This window comes from Neofelis nebulosa, chromosome 3 (genome assembly GCF_028018385.1).
Source record: "Neofelis nebulosa isolate mNeoNeb1 chromosome 3, mNeoNeb1.pri, whole genome shotgun sequence".
NCBI classification, from domain to species: Eukaryota; Metazoa; Chordata; class Mammalia; order Carnivora; family Felidae; genus Neofelis; species Neofelis nebulosa.
Window position 1 is genome coordinate 78,527,774 of NC_080784.1, and position 19,139 is coordinate 78,546,912.

Consider the following 19,139-nt stretch of genomic DNA (forward strand, 5'->3'; position numbering starts at 1 on the left):
GGCTTATTATCTATACCTATATGTAATTGCTGTTACATTTCAGAAATTAAAGTATATTTTCATACTAGAAATATTCAACATTTCCAGAAGGAAGAAATGTATAAATACCTTATAAATCATCCTAGAGATGGTTTTTACATACATGTCTTCTAGAAAAAAATGAATCCAGTAGCATTGACCAAATCCTGGAGTTTGGAGTAAAACAAATCTAAGTTCTAAGCTTTTCTGTGGTCCTTCTGTCTTGTCTGTAAAATGAAAGCAACAATAGTCACTGACTTAAAGTGTTATCAGAAGCACAGAATGCTTAGAGCAAATAAATCACCATACAAACACCATCTTGTTGGCATTAGAGTATATATTATAATGTTATATTTTTCATAAGGCACTTCATCTATACCCTCTCATTGTCTGCAGTATGGTGGACATTAACTCCTAGTAACGCTGGTAATGAAAAGAAAAAAAAATAAAAGAATAACATAACAGCACATCTCATAAAAATTTTAGAAAATTGTAATGTATCTTGACTAAATTAAATTACCTTTCTCAAAGTGAACCTCATCCTTTCTGGCTCTTTTATAATCTCTGATGTCCCAATCTAATTTTGCTTTAGGTTTGAAGGATGAATCTGGGAGAAAGACAAATAGGCACTTTTTCATATAATGAGAATTTCCACACATTAGAATAGAAAAATGAACAAGCCAGTCTAAGCTTTTCAAAAGAAATGACAAACAAAAACAAAGACATTTTTACCGCGCGTGTAACTGTGTTTTACACGTTCATGCAAGCTGGTTCGGATTTTATAAGCCTCTGGCTCCTTGACGGCTCCACGATGCAGCCGTTCAAGTCAGAGCTGTTCACATGAGGAATTTTAGGTTATGCTTATTCCTATATTGTATCTCTTGGATGCAATATACATGCCCTTTAAGAAATGGCCATGCTTTGTTTATACATAATTTCAATCTGGTCTATAAATGCATATAATGTCTCAACTTAAAATTTTGAATATAGACTTTTTCCTTTCATGAAAGGAAAATAGGTAAGTTAAAACTATGCTATGGCTTTTTCTGCATTTTTTAGGTCTCATTCAAGTATTTTGTTTTGTTTTCAAAAATCATGAGAATAAGCTCCCATTTTTACTTGCTACGGTCATAAGCCTGCACCATTTTCTACAAATTAGTATTAGTGCTATATGTAAAGTTTATAGCTTTATTACTATCTTTTTAAAATCATGTTATCCAGTATTAAAATACACATTGCTTGGGCAAAATCCAGCTAATTCAAACTGGATAAAACCCATATATACTATAACTTGGGCTTTTAAAAGGATGCACATGTTTTATAAACTATGCCTAGATTATGTGCCAAAGGCCTCATTTTCCTGAATAACAGATAGTTTCTCATCTTTGACTCTTTTGTGATGGTTAGCTCCTGTAGAATGCAGTTTTCTTACCAAGAAGAAAAATTAAGATTCAATTCCATTTAGTTGTAGATTTTTAAATAAAATGAACGAGAACATTTTAAAGAAAGGCATTTTCTACATGGAACCATATCTTCCTTTGCCCTAGTACTCTGTGTTTTAGAGCTGAATTTGTGCACCAGGATGCTTTTCCTGAAACACTCAATTTTCCTTCAGAATAATACTATACAAACTATCCACTTTCAAATTTTGGAGAAAATCACCCCCCCTTCCCCGTGCACTCAATTGACATTTAAATACTTTAAACTTTTAAATGATCTTATAAGCAAGATGAAAATTTACAAAATAGTTCTTATCCACTATTTTTATATTGTATTACTAGATCATAAACTTTAAATGCTTATTAAGCATTTGAAAGTAAATACTTATTAAATATTTTCAGGTTTCTGAGTAATTTTTTAAAAGCCACAGTTGATTAGCTTTAGAAACAAATGTTTGCCGACTGTGAGGGTGTTGCATAGATTTGTGTATATAGTATTTCAGTAAAGTAGTTTTCCATCCTCACATTCTGGTTTTGATTTGATTGAAAGGTGGCATTTTTTTTCCTCTTTGCAATCAGACATGCTAATCTATGTCAGCTTTCTCCTTTATGGGAATGGCGTCTACTGAAAAACGCGCACGCACACACACACACACACACACACACACACACACAACTATTTAAGTTTTTCTTCATAACAACAAGATTCTGTTCTTTAAGAATATTTCAGCACCATTAATTAGAAAGAAGTTTTTATTAACCATAAGGCTAGCACTAACAGACCACAGAGCTGTTTTTTAAAGTACTGTATGCCATAGCTGCCCTGCTTTTTCTCTGTCTAAAACTTCATTTTGTTATACTCTCATCAATCACTTAAGTCATTACCGTAAATCCCACTGTTGTTAATTTTACTAGTATCACCCTAATGAGACATTCCTGCTATAATTAAAAATGAATTCTAACTTTAAGGCATTCTAAATTTTTTTTTAATGAATTTAGAATGATCTTGCCATATGACTATAAATACCACTGATATACATAGACTACTCATCAGTCTATAAGAAAAGTAGTATCATTATATGTCCAGGTGTGAATTATTTACTGGTTGCTTCTGTGCACATGTGCTTATGCATATGTATATTTTTGTGCACATATTTAGGAATTATGTTCTTTCTATCATAAAGCCTAATATGTTTTACTGAAGCTACTGATAAATCCTTATTCTTTGTCTTGCCAAAATATAGGTGGATATAACAAACAGTATTACTCTCTTTAAGTAGGTGTCCTAGAGCACCATCTGCTGGATGTATTTGGGGACTTAATTCGGTAAATTTGAAAATCAGTATGTGATAAGACAGGTGTACGTTGTTTTTAATTGCCTGTGATATATTATTTATGGGTCACAAATGCCAAGGTACGTACGTTTGTGGTGAACCATATAAGTTTGTAAAAGAAATCACTTTCTTCCTTCTTTTCCTCTACCCTAATGTGGATTTGGAAATTTATAATAAATACTTTGTTTAAGGAAAAAAAAGTAAGCTCAACGTATGCCTCATGAAACAAAGCATCAGTTTGTCATAAGATAAACTCTTACATTCTTGATTGCAGGTAAGCTGTAGTTGAAGAAAATTGTTTAGATATGTTGACCTTATGTTCACTAGATTCTGAATATGAAAGGAGCGCTTGGCCCAAGTAGCCTTCTTGCACCCGGCATATTTCTCTCGGTCCGATTCTTTGTCTAGAACGTGACTTCTTATATTTACCTCATCAAGAGCTTTCCTTGTGGCCTGACTTTTGGCATACACTGTTGTACTAACACTGAGACTGCCCTGTATTTTTCTTTTTTTCTTGAATAATTCATCAAGTTGGGTTTGCAGCAGTATGTTGGCAGTGTTCAAGTTCAGGTGACATTAAACTATGTTTATGAAATTCTCCAGAAGGTCCAGGATGTTTAGTGCTCCATGATGTAATGCAGGCCCGCAAGTTCCAGCAAAACAACTCTGTATTTACTGCTTGTAACTAATAGTAGATGTGGTAAAAGGAATTATATTCATATGGCAAATGAATACAACCTTAATGTGCACCATATGCAGAGTGGTGGGGTGATGTGCCAATATATCACATTTATTTACCTTGTTTAGTTGCAGAGAAAAATGACTATACCATTCAGCCGTAGGCTGTAGTCATATAAATATGAGAACAGAAGAACTGAAGATTTATGCCCTCAAATTGAAACTGAGTATCTTCATGTGTAGACTTTCATAGTACCACACCAAAGAAAGTTGCTTGTCTAATACTTTATGCTCAGATGGGAAATTTAATTTCAAACAATTGGTAGAACTAATGTAAGAAGAGACAAGTTCCCTCTGGTCAGCTAGGGTTCTCAAAGAAAATTTGGAATGTATCTTTCGTCATTTAATTGAAACTGAATATACCTTGAAATGGCAAGCTATTTCTTCCACCCTTTTTTAAACCTAAAAGCGAGATTCTTGTGCTTTTAGAGTATTGCACGTGTGTGTGTGTAACATTATTGGAGAACCATCATAAGGACACATTTAATCAAGGCCTCCTGGAACAAGCTATGAGACCGACTTTTATCACCTTCCAAAAAGTTCATTTCAGTAGAGAAACTGTATGACAGCTTTGTGCATGTGTCCCTTATATTGTACTTTAATATTCCTAACAGTTTATTAAAAAAAAACCATGAAATTAAGTACTTAAATTCCTCTAATGATTCCTTTTACAAAGCAACAATTGCCCTAGTTTTTAAAGTAATTTTGCTCATAAATAGGCTCGGTCAGACTTCAGATTCTAGATTTGAATTATTTCTAGGTAGGGGGGAAAATCTTAGAATTCTTTCTGCCTCCTATGGTGAAGTCTTTATGACTGCTGAACTTTTTAGCTTTTACTTTTGTAGCTTGTAATTTCCTACACCTGAGAGATTGCTATATTTCCCTGGGGTGAGTGGGATCAGGATGTGTCTTTCTTAATTGAGATAAAATGGACATATAACATACTAGCTTCAGGTGTACAACATGACTTGATATATGTATATACTGTGAAATGATCACCACAATTTATTTAGGTAATGTCCATCACCACACAGTTATACATTTTTTTTCCTGTGATGAGGATCTACTCTCTTAGCAACTTTCAAACCTACAATATAGTGTTATTAACTGTAGTCACCATGAGTATACTACGTCCCAGAACTGACTTACTTTGTAACTGAAAGTACCTTTTGACCACCTTTGCCATCTCCCCTACCCCCCAACTACCATGCCAGTCTGTTCTTTGTATCTCTGAGGTCAGTTTGTTTGTTTTGGGTTTTTTTTTAATTCCACATATAAGTGAAATTAGAAAGTATTTGTCTTTCTCTGGCTTGTTTCACTTAGCATAATACCCTCAAGGTCCATCCATGTTGTGACACATGGCAGGATTTCCTCTTTTTTATTAATGAATAATAATCCACTGGTGTGTGTATACACACACATATACACAACACACACCAATTTTCTTATCCACTCATCCATTGATAGATACAGGATGCACTATATGCAATGCACTATGCATTGATAGATACATAGATACACTCATCCATTGATAGATACATTGATAGATTCCAAGTCTTGGCTATTATACATAATGCTGTCATGACCATGAGGGTGCAGATACCTTTTCAAGGTAGTGTTTTCATGTCCTTCAGATAAATACCCAGAAGTAGAATTGCTGTACCATATATATTTTTTTTAATTTTTTGAGGAACCTCATATTGACTTCCACAGTTACTACCGCAGTCTACATCCCCACCAACAGTGCATGAGGGGTCCCTCTTCTCCACATCCTCTCCAACCCTTGTTATTTATTGTCTTTTTGATGACAGCCATTTGAACAATTGTGATATATTATTGTTGTTTTGATTTGTATTTCCCTGATGATGGGTGATGTTTAGCACCTTTTCACGTACCTGTTGCCCGTTTGTATGTCTTTTTTGGAAAAAAAAATACCTACTCACATCCTCTGCCTATCAATCTATCTATCTATTTATTGAAAATCAGATTGTTTTACATTTGTTTGTTTACTATTGAGTTGTATGAGCTCTTTATATATTTTGGATATTATCAGATATATGATTTGCAAGTATTTTCTCCCATTACATAGGTTGTCTTTTGCTTTTGATGTTAAAAGCAGAATGTCTCCAATTAAGCTAAAGATGTAAAATGTTTTTATCTGTATTCTTTTTTGGAGGCAAAATTTTATAATGTTTATGTTATTAGATACTAGATATACAGCTACAGGAGCTATGAATGAATTTGAGCCAAAAGCAAGCCCCTCTATGGGGGGAATCAACAAATGAAAAGTGTTAAGGAAGAAAAATATGTAATACATAAGTAGAGTCTTGTATGCTCACATAATGAAATACTCTGCAGCCATTACTGTATTACGAATTTGTGGTACTGACACGGATAAATAATGCTGTCTGTATCGTTAAGTGTAAAAGATCACCAAACTACGTGTATAATTTTTAGGTGTCTATGTCTATGTATATACTTTGTGTTCTGTGTATATTCATGCATAGAAAGAAGTCCAGAATGATAGCCAGCAAAATGATTTTTCTTATGTTAGCAATGGTTATTTATAGGTAGTGGAATTTAGAGGCAGTTTTTCATTTCCTTCTTCATAATTTACTACATTGTCTGAATGTTTTATAATGAGCACGTATTACTTTGATAATAGTAGTGTTATTACTGTACTATTACCTAATGATTATAATGTACCTTCACTTTCTTCTCTAGGCTTCTAGGTATTAGTAGTTTTATCGGAATTTATATGGATTGTTAGGGAAGACTGGAAAGTCTAAGAAAAGGAAGAATGGGAGAAGTCAAAGTTTAATTTTTAGAAGTTAAGAAATAAAAGAATGACAAACAAAAATAATCAGAACCATCTCTAATTTTCATTTATGAAGCATAGGATCAGATATTATACTTTTGCTGAAAGAGCGTCTACAACAGAGTGAACATCATTCTACTGTTGTTACTACTACCACTACTACTACTCGGTGATACTTGCTGGGTGCTCACTGCATGCTGAGCACCGCCAAAAGCACTTTACATGGTAACTCATTGAACCTTACAGTGGTCCTATGTGGTAACTACTATCATTATCCTTGTTTTATAGGTGAAGCACAGAGAGATTATAAATCTGTCTTTACTTTCTGCCCTGGGCCTTGAAGCTCCTAGATCTTACTGTAAACTATGAGAACATGCCCAAGGAAGATCACATGGCTGGTATTCTAGGCCAGAGGCACCATTCTTGATCACTAAGCTGTACTGCATTTTTCATTTGAGTTAATTGGGCCATCACCTGTAGACGATTTGATGCAACCCTGTCACTAAAGCATGCTTTGTATTTGCAAAGGACAATACAGAGATGATTTTGCTAAACTGAATTCTTTTTTTTTTTTAATTTTTTTAACATTTATTTATTTTTGAGACAGAGAGAGACAGAGCATAAATGGGGGAGGGGCAGAGAGAGAGGGAGACACAGAATCGGAAACAGGCTCCAGGCTCCGAGCCATCAGCCCAGAGCCTGACGCGGGGCTCGAACTCACGGACCGCGAGATCGTGACCTGAGCCGAAGTCGGACGCTCAACCGACTGAGCCACCCAGGCGCCCCAATGAATTCTTATGACAGTATATATCATGTTAGGATTTTGTATTTTTTTAATATTATGACCCAACTTAGGGTTATACTTTATGCAATTGCAGGTACGTACTCACACACATTTTCTATTGTAGTTGTAAGAGAGAGATGCACACACAGAGACAAAGAGGAGGAAGAAGAAAGGTTACAAACCAAGAACCTATAGTTGATTTTTATACCAACATTATCTTGTTTTGCATTAGTAATTCTAATATTATTTACAAGAGGAAGCTATCAAAATTTACTATCTGATGGTTGTCGCACCCTAAATGCAGCTTTGGTTTATTTTCCATAGTCTATATATCTAACCAAATTAACATTTTTTTTTTCACCAAAGAGACTATGATGAGTGGAGAGAAGGAGAAGGGTTGGCGGAGATAGAAGGACTAGAACAAATTTCAAAGAATTCCTCTTTCATAATTAAAATGTAGTGACATTAGGAAGTTAATGGGAAAGGTTTAAGGAACATTTAGTAGCTAACCTCATTTCCGCTTCAGAAAGCCATTTCCTTTCTCGGTTTGCCATTATGGTGAGCCACATAAGAAAGTTCAGTGTACAGTTAACACGTGAATTTTTTTTTCTCAACAAATTGTTGTAGTAATCAAAATGTAATTAAAATGGGACAAAAGGCATGTGCAATACGGAACTTTCCTTTGTTAGGAAATGACTGGCATACGTTGTATAATACTTAGATTATAAAAAAATCTCTATATACTTAATAACTTTTATATTTAGGTTCTTAAATATGTGTTTTCTTTCAAAGTGAATACTCTGTTGAAATGATTTTTTTTAACAAAGCCAGGTCTCATATTTTCTTTTACCTCTTGAAGAGGTCAGATGGTTATATTTTAATAATGTGGAAAATTATATCTGTTGTTTTTATTAAAGGACTTCATTAGTTGATGTGAAATACACATTTGGTATAAAAATTCCATTGTAACAGTTTGAACTTCAGTACGGCCTTTTGACCTTTCCAATTATAGGTATTCATAATTATACTTTGCAGGTTTATAGTAAGGTAACAGAACCTGATCCAGTGGCCACTTAAAATCAAGTTATTTGACAATAGACTATATTTTATTCCCCTCCTTTTTCCACAGTGCATTGCATATATCCCATAAAGGCTATTAAGTAAATGAAGGAGTAAATGAATGAATGAGAAAGCAAATGGGAAATGTTAACTTTTTGGCCCAAGGAGTCATCTCAACTAAGTATTAATTGAAAGAACTAATTTCATTTCTACGAAACTAGAAATTGGTACATGTAGAACCAAACTTCATTATGAAATGAAGTTAAGTAGTAACTTGTGAAAAAAAAAAAACAGGGAATGAATGAAGGAGATTATCTCTCTGCTAATAACATATTTAAACTGCTAATGAGAATTGTGCAGTACATTTTAAAGTAATTTAATTTTCATAAGACAGAGGAGATGATGCCAAAAATACCAAGAACTTTAGTGAAATTTTAAAATGTAACTCAAGTGTTTGCCAGAAATACACATCTAGTCTGTTTTTACCTGGATTATTAACCCCCCTTGCCTTAATGGAGACATATCTTTTGAGATATTTTTCTCATTGAATATTTATGAACAGGTACTAGAGAAATGACTGTTTTCTCTTCCGTGAGGTATAACTGTAAGTGGTTCAGGGTCCATTTGAGGAGAAATATACTCAGTTATGAGGGCACCAAAGAAACACATTTAACAAAAGCATTTGTTATTCTGCCTAATGGTGTAAAACACGTCACCTAATATTTTAAAACACAGGTCCAATATAAATGCTAAATGGGTATTACGGAGATCTTGTGCTGCTTTAATGCAAGTTGGGCTGTTAGAATACTGTCTGTAAATTAGTACTGATATTTCCAGTATTATGTACTGAGAAAAGCACATCTGTAAAAACCGGTGTGTCCCGGTATAAGATCTTGGCAGGATTTGGGCTGTCTTTAATCTCCTTTGACTTGTTCATCTTCCTTTAAGGCCATCCATAAAGATGCACTGAGTATCCTTTTCAGCCTTTGGTTAGGATTTGCATCAGTAGTCATAAACCTGCTCTCCGGACAAAGACGCCCTTTCCTTTGAAGTAATTGCTCAAGCTTTTCAAAGCAGTCCAAGAAGTCTATCCTCTTTCTCTTTTTATTTTTCTTTAAGAAGAGTTTGAAGTGTAGCCCCTTAAACTAGCAGCAAGATAAATTTTTCTCTCAGCTTTATGGAAAGCCATGACGATTTTTCAAGCAGTAAGACTTTAAAAGGTTCTTAAAGGAATCTGTTCTGCTTTATGATCTAGCTTTTGGTAGATCCTCCTATCTCGGAAAGCAAAAGTAAAGATTTTTTGTAGCCATTTACTACTGCAAATTTTTATCAAAGAATTAACCTGATATTTTTCAGAAAACTTTTTTCTTCTACTCTTTATTTGGTTTAGAGACTTCAGTGAAAGATGGTGTTATTTGAGCTGATTTTCCCTCCTAAGTATTAACTCTCAGGGCTGGCAAGAGGTTGGGATATGAGTGCTACAATGGCACTGAGTTATATGGTTCCTAGATTTTGTTTCTAGACTTTCCAAACAAATATACACAGATATGTAGCAGTTTTTCCTTTCCTTTCCTTTCTATAGGATGTTATTGCTTGGGCTCTGTGATCCAGAATGATGTATAACAGTGTAACTACAGAGAAATAAATTCTGTGAGCCACATATTAAGCCTATGTTCTGCCTGCAGTTTTTCCCTCTGCCCTTAGTAATTTTATTCCAAGCGGTCCCCCAAATATCGGTTGAATTTAAACAGTTTGGACCTGTTGGATTTAAATCCCATATCATATAATTCTATTTGCTGAAGTGAAATTTTAATATTTAAAACATTTGGTTTATTGGAACTTATAAAACCCAACAGGTATTTACTGTGAACAGATTTTTTTGATGAGAAAATTTAAAGAACATGAAATCTGCATAGCAGATAATGAAACGAGAATGCACAGTTCAGGTTTTACACAAGACTGGAAAACAGCCTTTTTAAAGAGGATTTGATAGCTCCTCATATTCTTGTATGTGGATTTTTAGAGGATATTAATGTGCATTTCCTACAGGGGAGGGAAGTCAAATAGCACAGTCCTTTTACTGGAAATCCAATGAATATTTGTGAAACCAGTTACCTGAGAGCAACCCAATGATCATAAGTTTACCCTTATGTTTTTAATTTGTTTTTCTTTTCCTTTCCTTTTCTTTCTTTTTCTTTTTTTCTCTCCCCTAACCTGCTTCCTGGGTTTGAGGACATCTTGCCAAACTTGAGGCCAAAGTCCTAGCATTGAACAGTTCTTTATTTAGAGATCAGGACCTGGAAAAAGAAAAATCTTTTTCAGTTTTGAAATCATTCAGTATGTGTGTGTCTTCTGACTTGTGGAGGGAGAAATGATTGGTATAGTGTGGATCAATGGAAACTCGTATTTTGTAAGTAAAGCATACTTTTGAAAAAAATCCTAAGCATGAGTTTACAAAAAAGAATGATTTTATCTTAACCAATTTTATGGGGTTACTTGTGAGGCTTCCTAAACTGTACAGTCCTAGAAAATTCTGAGTATTTCAACTCTTATGTTAAAGAAAGAAATACAGTTGACAGCAGTTTTCTTCCTTCCTTCCTATGTCCCTGAGAAAAAATTCTTAGATCTAGAAAACAAAAAGCATTGCCATGCTCAAGTGACAATGTCTTCTGGATCCACCCTTATCCATCTGTCCTTTGTTTACTTTGGCTTACACTTTAGATTACTTTCAGCGGCCATCAGTTCTCCTTCAAACTTTCATATCCCACTGAAGAATTCCAAGACAACTCAAGTTAAAACCCAAGTCTCCCCCTCCTCGTTCCCCTCCATAAAATGGTAACGTATGAAAACAAAAAAGGAGCAATCACATTAAAAATGTATTCCTTAGATCTTAATTATTTTAATTCTTGATTTTAAAAGGTTGCCAAGTAGATATAATGAAATGTTAATTTCCAAAGTTGTATCTTGTACAGTATTTTTGTAGAATGTAGAACATCTCAGGGAAGGGGGAAACCATGAATCAGGGCTAATTATTGGTAACTTTTTAAAACATAGTTCTAATTTTAAGCCAAAGCTTATCTCTAATAGAAAGTTAAGTAGTTCAGATTGGCTTACATTATTTGCTGCTTTTCTTAAAATAATTTCCCAAATTTGTGTACTTTTTAAGGAAAAAATGTAGTTGCTCTTCTAACAAATTCTTTCTGGCTTGCAAAAGGTGAAGTGTGAACTTTGTAATTAAGGTGGCTTTCCCTCAGAGTTTACACACTTGGAATCAAAAGAAACCAAGCTCCTCATTCCACTTATCCTCTTGCCTTTCCATATGTCATTTGAGGTCTCCCTTTGTCATTAAGCATGTAGGCCAGTTCCTGTGTCTGGCTGCATGTGACACAGCCAATGTAGTACAACGTTTGCTATGATGCCCCTTTACTTAAATCTCATTCAGAAGTATATATAGTCACCAAAATCATGAAGGACTCTGTGGGGACACAGCTATGTATTATATACTACAATAAATGCATTGTAATAATTCTTTATAGTGGCTAGACATGAAGTAACTGCAGGCTTCAGCTGAAGTGGGGCAGGAAGCACAGAATCTAGGCCCCTGTCTTCATAGGAGAGACCCTCCTCTGCTTTTGGTCTGGATCTCTGTGCCTTCAGTAAAAGCTATTTTCCTTCCTCCCTTCCCCAACCCCCCCCCCCCGCCCCCAGAAAAACATAAACATGGACACTTATTTTGCATGAAATTTCAGAGAAGCCACTGATGCATTGCAAAAACCATTGCTTTGGAGGCTAGTTTAATTTTTTGGACAGCCAGTATTTGCCTTTCCAAGGACAGCAGGTTTCTGCTGGATTTTCCCTGACTGACATGATAGGATCTAACAAGTTGTTCTTTTCCATGAGTTCCACAGCTGGTGCTAGTGACCTTCTTCTGGGCACATGTGCCCCTTTTGGGCTACACAGGATCCTTTATCAATATTCCTGTGAAACCAATCCAAATCAAGGAAATCTAAGCATGCTAATAGAACACTGCCCTTCAGTCCCATTTATAAAGGCTTTTTGTGTCTTTGTCTTTAGAGACTATAAAAGTAGAGGGCTAGTGTGGTCTTAAAATAGTGTTCTTCAGGCTAAATATGGAGTTCAGTTTATCCTTGCAGTTTGGCATGAATCAAACTACAAATCAAGCCCATTACTGTCTTGGTTATCTAAGCTGGGGCCGTTTGTGGTGTGGGTTTCTTATTAACCAACTAGTTTTTTTCTTTTCAGTTTGGGACTAGAAAAAAGGATGACTTTTTCTACTTGTGAAAATGTATAGAAGTATCTTCCATTATCTGGATACTGATTCTCTGCTACCCCTTCCTCACCTTCTTCCCCTAATTTTCAGTCACTATCAGTAGAATTACATGTAAGAGTTTGCTTTATTCCCCCTTTGTTCTTTGAACCATAGAGAAATACACTCTGTGAGGTCTATATTTCAGAAAAGTACGTAAGATTAGTAAATAGGCATTTAAGAGAGGGGCTGCTTTGAGGTATCAGTTCCTAGTTCAGACTGTCTGCATTATGACAGGGTTCTCAGTGAACCACGGAATGGGGGGGGGCGTCCTTTCTTTGAAATGGGCATCAAGCCAGAGTTGCTACTTTTATAATCATTAGTCTATAAATCGTCTAATCAAGGGGCTTATATTTATATTTGGAAAGTATCTGAGGCATTCTACAATGCAGATTTTTGTCTTATTTTACTCTGTTTTCAACCATTTTTGTTTGATATAGTCATGTAAAGATTTGAAATTTGGCAACTGTGGTCCTCATACTCTAGCATATAGTTTGGATCTAGTCCTAAAATAGAATTTTTGGACAGATTTCCAAACTATGAACATTATAGGAATGCCTAGGTAGAGGGAGCTGAGTAGAGAGAGGTAATCCCTGTGTGAACTTGAATTAATTTGTTGTTTTTATCTGTTTGTTCCTAAAGGTGAGCCCACCACTCCCCGGGCCATTTTGACAGGCCATGACTACGAGATCACTTGTGCTGCCGTTTGCGCTGAGCTAGGACTCGTGTTAAGTGGTTCCAAAGGTAAATCTGTGGCACCTTCATAAAGTCACGTGCGTTTTCTGGTGTCTTCTGGTAACGAATTGCCCAAGATGGATTTGGTACTTTTTTCTCTGAGCCATGCCGCCCGTTATAGTAGCCATTAGCCACATAGGACTATTTGACTAAAATGTGTGAGTTAACTACATAAAGTTTAAAATTCAGTTTCTTGGTGGTATAAGCCACTTCTCAGGTGTTCACTATTCACTCATGACCAGTGGCTACTGTACTGAACAGCATAAATACAGAACATTGACATCATTGCAGAAAATTGTATTTCACAGAAGTTCTTTGAAGAGGGAGGCAGGAACAAGGAACATCTTTGTCTATTTATTCTTCTGGACTCTGGGCTGGGTTTCATCTCACACATCAAGAGTTTTCATAGAAACTCTTGACCTAGTCTGTTTTAACTTCCAAATCTTAGAACTAGGCAGGAGCCAGGATGACATTGAGAATGGAGTGGAAAGATACTTAAGTTGGTCTGCTTAGAGGTCTGCCCTTGCAGCATCATCATGTATTTAGGCCTTCATGTAAGCGAGCCTTCAGAGAGCACACACAACAAATCAGGATCTGACCAGAAACCGAGTTGTTTCTAATTCATTGCTTATTCCATCTCTGAGGTTTATCTATCTCTTTGGATATGGACCTGAGCTGAGGTCTGAACACACAAAAAAGTACCGTAATCTTATGTCTTTGAAGGTTATCTGATGGGGATGCATTGAGCATTTGACTCACCTTATCTGCGTCTCAAACTATAATACTTAGTCTAGCTAACAAGACTTATTAAATATTCAAAGGATTGTGTTTAAAAATTTAGTTGGTCAAAGCAATGAAATAATGATGGAAAGAATTCTATGCCTACTGGAGTTTTTCCTTTCTTATACCCAGTAATTTCATATATCCTGAGCAAACAAGTTCTTAGACACTACATGATCCAAATTAGACATAGGGGTGACTGGCTGGCTCAGTCTGTAGAAATGTGACTCTTGATCTTGGGGTTGTGAGTACCACAAGTACCACATTGGGTATTGAGATTACTTAAAAATAAAATCTTCAAACAAAATTAGAGATCTAAAATAAACCTATCATATTAAAGGTTATCCTTGTTTTGCATGGTAGTGCAGAGTCATAAAAATGACCATGCAGGCTGAAACCATGAAAAGTGATCATAAGAGCCAATGGGAAAATTTGTGGTTGTTCCATGGCTTTTAAAAATTTTTTGTCACAACATTAAAAATTCTCATATACAGTTATATGTATATATATAAGCATGAGAAAAACAGTAAAACTCAGTACACTGTAATTTAAAACATTAGAAACATTGAAAATTATTTTCTTTTTGAAAAACTTATAGTGTTTGCCTCTTTCTCTTTGTATAATATAACTTAAGATAACAAGCAAGAATCTTGTCTTTGCCTCGACCAGTTGTCATGCTCTTTTCTAAGTTTGGGTAACTTTCCAACGTTTTATCTTCTGTGCATTCAATGTCATGAAACATCCCCTCAGGTTCCTTTATTTTTTTTAATGTTTGTTTATATATTTTGAGTGGGGGAAGGTCAGAGAAAGAGGGAGAGGGAGAATCCCAAGCAGGCTCCACAGTGTGCAGAACCTGACACGGGCTCTAGGGCTCTATCTCACAAACCATGAGATCATGACCTGAGCCAAAACCAAGTGTCAGATGCTCAAATGCTCAAATGACTGGGCCACCCAGCCCCCCCCCCCAACCTACACTGCCCCCGGCTAGGGTTCCTTTAAAGTGAATGTTTTTGCTGGCATCACTTCTGGGACATAATTTTTGTTACAACCCCTTTTCTAATCTATGTCAATAAGTTCTTCTTCACTAATTTCCTCAGCAGTGTCAACATTTCCAGAATCAGTTCTTTCTTCTGTAACCCTATTTATGTTCAGTATAAAGTTCACACTCAGGTTTATCACTTTTAATTTCCTTCATGCAGTTTCACCTTTGTGGCCAGTGTTCTCTTTTGATTATCCATTTTTGTAAAATGTCACATGGGTTTATCACCAGAGATGAGGAAGCAGCACAACCACAACCACAGTTTGCTCCCTGTGCACGAATGGGTAACAGACGTGCAGTGACCACTCACTGACAGACTTTCAAGGAAATGATGTGCTTGGTCATTCAGGACGCACATCTGTTATTTACATAGTGATTTGTGGACTGAAGAGCTGGTCACAGACGTGAACTTTATGCCATCACTGTGAAAACTGAAGTTTGAACTGTGGTGCTGAGGGACTGGTGTCATTTAGAATGATAATGGACATTCACGAGTGCTGCCGCTGTGTGAAGCAGAGGCTGCTGGTATGTATTTATGCTGAGAACACAGACAACTTACAAACTCCTGAGTGGTCAAGAGAAAGCCAAGAACCTTATTTTCAAAAGGCCATGCCCTTAGTAGTCCTGTGGGAAACAGAGATCACAAGTCCCCATAGGCATGAGTAACTTAGCCTGGAGATCAGCAGGCCTTATGCTCATTACTCCTCTTGTCTGACTCACATCTCTTAGAACATACTCATCACACAGGTGGTTTCAGTTACCTACTCCTTCTTAGCTTTGCAGGTGACAGGCGTTCAATAAAAATACAAACACTCTGCGATGTATGCACTCACCTGCAGCTCCCGTCCTCCTCAGGCAGCTCAGCCTGGAGGTCAGCCTGGGGGTTGGGAGTGGTTGGTGCCACTCACAGTGGGGGCAGCAGGCAAGTGCACTTGGTTGCAGAAGGATCTCCGTGTGAATTTATGTGTGTGGGTGGCAGGGGGTGGGGAAGCGGAGGATGGGTAAGTGGACCACCAGGGACATTCTTCATTGTGAAGCAGCAAGCAGTGGGAAGGCAGAAGGCTGAGGCCTCCGGAAGCTGCCCTAATGAGCTCTCCCCACACTGGCCCACAGCGCGGCCACTGCTGCTAGGGCCCCTGTGATACACAGGCAAAGCATCACAGTGAGCTCGACGGCAGCCTGTGTTTAATTGTGGCCTAGCCTTCCCGGAAGCTCCTCGAGGAACTGAAATTTGTCCTGTTCCTTTCTGAATGCCTCCTGTTTTTATCATCTCTTAGCATAAATCATTTCATAAAGTAACTTCCTGTCGCTTGAGGAAAAGTGAACTTGAATGTGTATGAGTTGGCTTTCTCCTGTCCCAAGTAGGAGGTGAGATCTGGCCAGCACGCAGAGGACATTTTGCGAAATAACATACGTAAGATAAATAATTTTTAAAGGCTTGCTACAAGCAGCCTTTTGATCCTGTTTGTACTCAAGATTCATTTTCACATTTGTCATCCTTAAAAAAATTTTGCCTGTTGTTTCTTCTCTTTTCTCAGAAGGACCATGTCTCATACATTCCATGAATGGAGACTTGTTAAGGACTTTGGAGGGTCCTGAAAACTGCCTGAAACCAAAACTCATTCAGGCTTCAAGAGAGGGTCATTGTGTCATATTCTATGAAAATGGCTGCTTCTGTACATTCAGTGTGAATGGGAAACTCCAGGCCACTATGGAAACAGATGATAACATAAGGGTGAGTATGCTACAGACTTTGTCACCATTGTAGATTTTGACCTCCAAGTGTGGCAGGTGAGGAGGGAGAGGGTTCGCTAGAGAGACCTCTGTTTTAGTCACCGAAGGCCTCTTTCCACACCAAAAGAAAATCATCAGGTAGCACGTGCATGAGGCTTATGTATCTCACAGACCACAGCACGTCCTCCTGTGCTGATCGCATCGCTCAGAGAGCCCTGTGCAAGAGATCCCTCCGTGAAGCCCAAGGCGAGCCTTCAGCAGAGAGTTTTCTTACGGTTCTGTGAAGCCAACCTGGGTGGCTTTCCGTGGCCTTGTTTAGCTTTTTTGAGTCTAAGAAAGTTAACTGTACACGGTTGTTGTTTGAGCATCAAAACTGCAGTGGTCCGGTAGACCACACCTAAAACTGGCTCCTCTTCACACCTGGATAGGCTGCCGGCGGGAGTGGTAGGGGATTATGACTATTAGGATTAGTATCTCCTTTCAGACTTCTTTGTGAATAACAAGACCAACACTTGCCAAGTTAAGGGAGTTGGCTTCCAATTAGGATGTGAGTTAGGCAGACATTTTTCCCCTTTGGATACACAAGGAAGGGTAATGTTAGTGGACCTTCTGGAGTCTTGCTTCATTTTCAGGACACGATTCCAAAAGTATTAGAGGTGGAAGGAAACACTGAGGACTGCTCTTTGGAGAGGCTATTTTTTCAAGGTTCTTCTTTTCTCACTCCCAACCTGCTGGTGCAGGTTAAAATAAAGTGAAGCTGAGGTATTCCTGTCATTTTCCGAGATGAGGTTGGAGGTATGTGTGACCTTGTACAGTGAGGGAACCTCAGACATGTTGGGAATGCCTCTGCCCCTGAGTGTGGCTTTTTAGGCTGGCTCTGGACATTTTATTCGTTGCTCCTCCTGACCCGGGGCAGCTTAGATGACATAAATTCTCCCAGTTTCCCACATCTAGCCTGATCACCCCCTTCTCAAGTAAACAGATATAGGATCAGGAAGTATTAAGAAACAACAACCCTAACTATAGATTACGTAGATGAAATGAAGGTCACTTGCTGCTTCTATATCATAGCACTGAATTTTAATTCAGTCAATGTCCTCTCCTTTTCTGAGTTTTCTTCATTGTATTTTGACTGCTTCTACCACAAAAGCACGCACTCATACTCAGCTTTTATTTTTCCCTACTTTCCCATAATACTTCATTTAAACCAAGTACACATCAGAGGATTTTCCTTTCCTCTTTTCTTTACAATAATAATGTTGATAATCTGTCACTTTGAGTTACGATTATACTGTCAGCTACACTAATAAATCTGTAAAATAATTTGAAATCCCTTACTAGCTAAAACAATATCTGTGGCATTTCACTTAGTACGAAAGGCTCTGGGAAGTTCCTTGAGGCAGTAGGAAGTGGGCTTTCTGCAGACTGTTCATACACACATGCTTTTTCCTCTCTGCCCTGTAGCTATTGTTGTTTTTTTCCCCTGTAATATTTCCCACTGGATTTTAGGCTTAAACAATCCGTTGCCTTTTTCCCAGCACTCCTGCACTTTATCATACTAACTTGGAAGTGGCAAGTGTGTGATTAAAGCAAGCTTGCCTAAAATGGGCACTACCTGCCCATGGCTCCAGAGACTGACACTTTCACAGCTAACTGCGTTGGGGAGGGAAGGAGGGAGAGAGAGAAAGAGTAAGAGACATCACAGAGCAAAAATCTCCAGCTCCATCCTGCAGGCCCTGCAGTCTGAGCCTGTATCAGGAAAGGAGACCATGGAAACAAATTAGTCATCAGCTCAGACCAGAAATTAAGTTTCTTTGAAATACTGAGAACCCTGCAGGCAGGCAGCCTGGGGAACCTCTGCACTAATCAAGGCTTCCCACCTGTTTTTATTTAGATGCCAGATTGTTCAGTGGCATTTGGTTAACATATCATAGCACATCAACTAGGCAGTGTTTAGATGTCTTAATGAGTAACTTAAATGAAGTGGGCAGCTTTTACAGAGCAGCAAAGTTATTTTACCCTAAACAAAGGACAGTCACCATTTCACCCACAGGAACTCATCTATTTTCTTTTTCTGTGGAAGCTGTGTTTTAGGATGTGATCATGCCCAGCAGACCACTCTGGCTGTAGAAACCAGTTCAGCCGTGGCATTGTCCAAGGCACTCTGGATTGCAGAGGAGGATCTAAGCATGTCTCTGGGGTCCTCTTAAACTTGTTAGGCTCAACCCGGCCTGGGTACGGAGGGAGGTTGTTAGAGTTAAGAACTATGTGAGGGCTGCTTTGAGTAGAAGACAGAGTGCCATTCAGTGAATGTTACCCTGACTCTTGCCTCCA

General features: G+C 37.5%; 1 protein-coding gene across 6 annotated transcripts in view; it reads left to right on the forward strand.

The window, feature by feature from the left end:
• Window positions 1-19,139, forward strand: part of LRBA (LPS responsive beige-like anchor protein) — a 780,253-nt gene that overhangs the window by 752,107 nt on the left and 9,007 nt on the right. For 5 of the 6 annotated variants that reach the window (XM_058721178.1, XM_058721181.1, XM_058721182.1 and 2 more), the window contains exons 54-55: window positions 13,160-13,261; window positions 16,610-16,806. In XM_058721178.1, the coding sequence (XP_058577161.1) occupies window positions 13,160-13,261; window positions 16,610-16,806 (299 nt within the window). The remainder of the gene's footprint in view (window positions 1-13,159; window positions 13,262-16,609; window positions 16,807-19,139) is intronic. The other variant, XM_058721180.1, reaches the window with a different exon arrangement.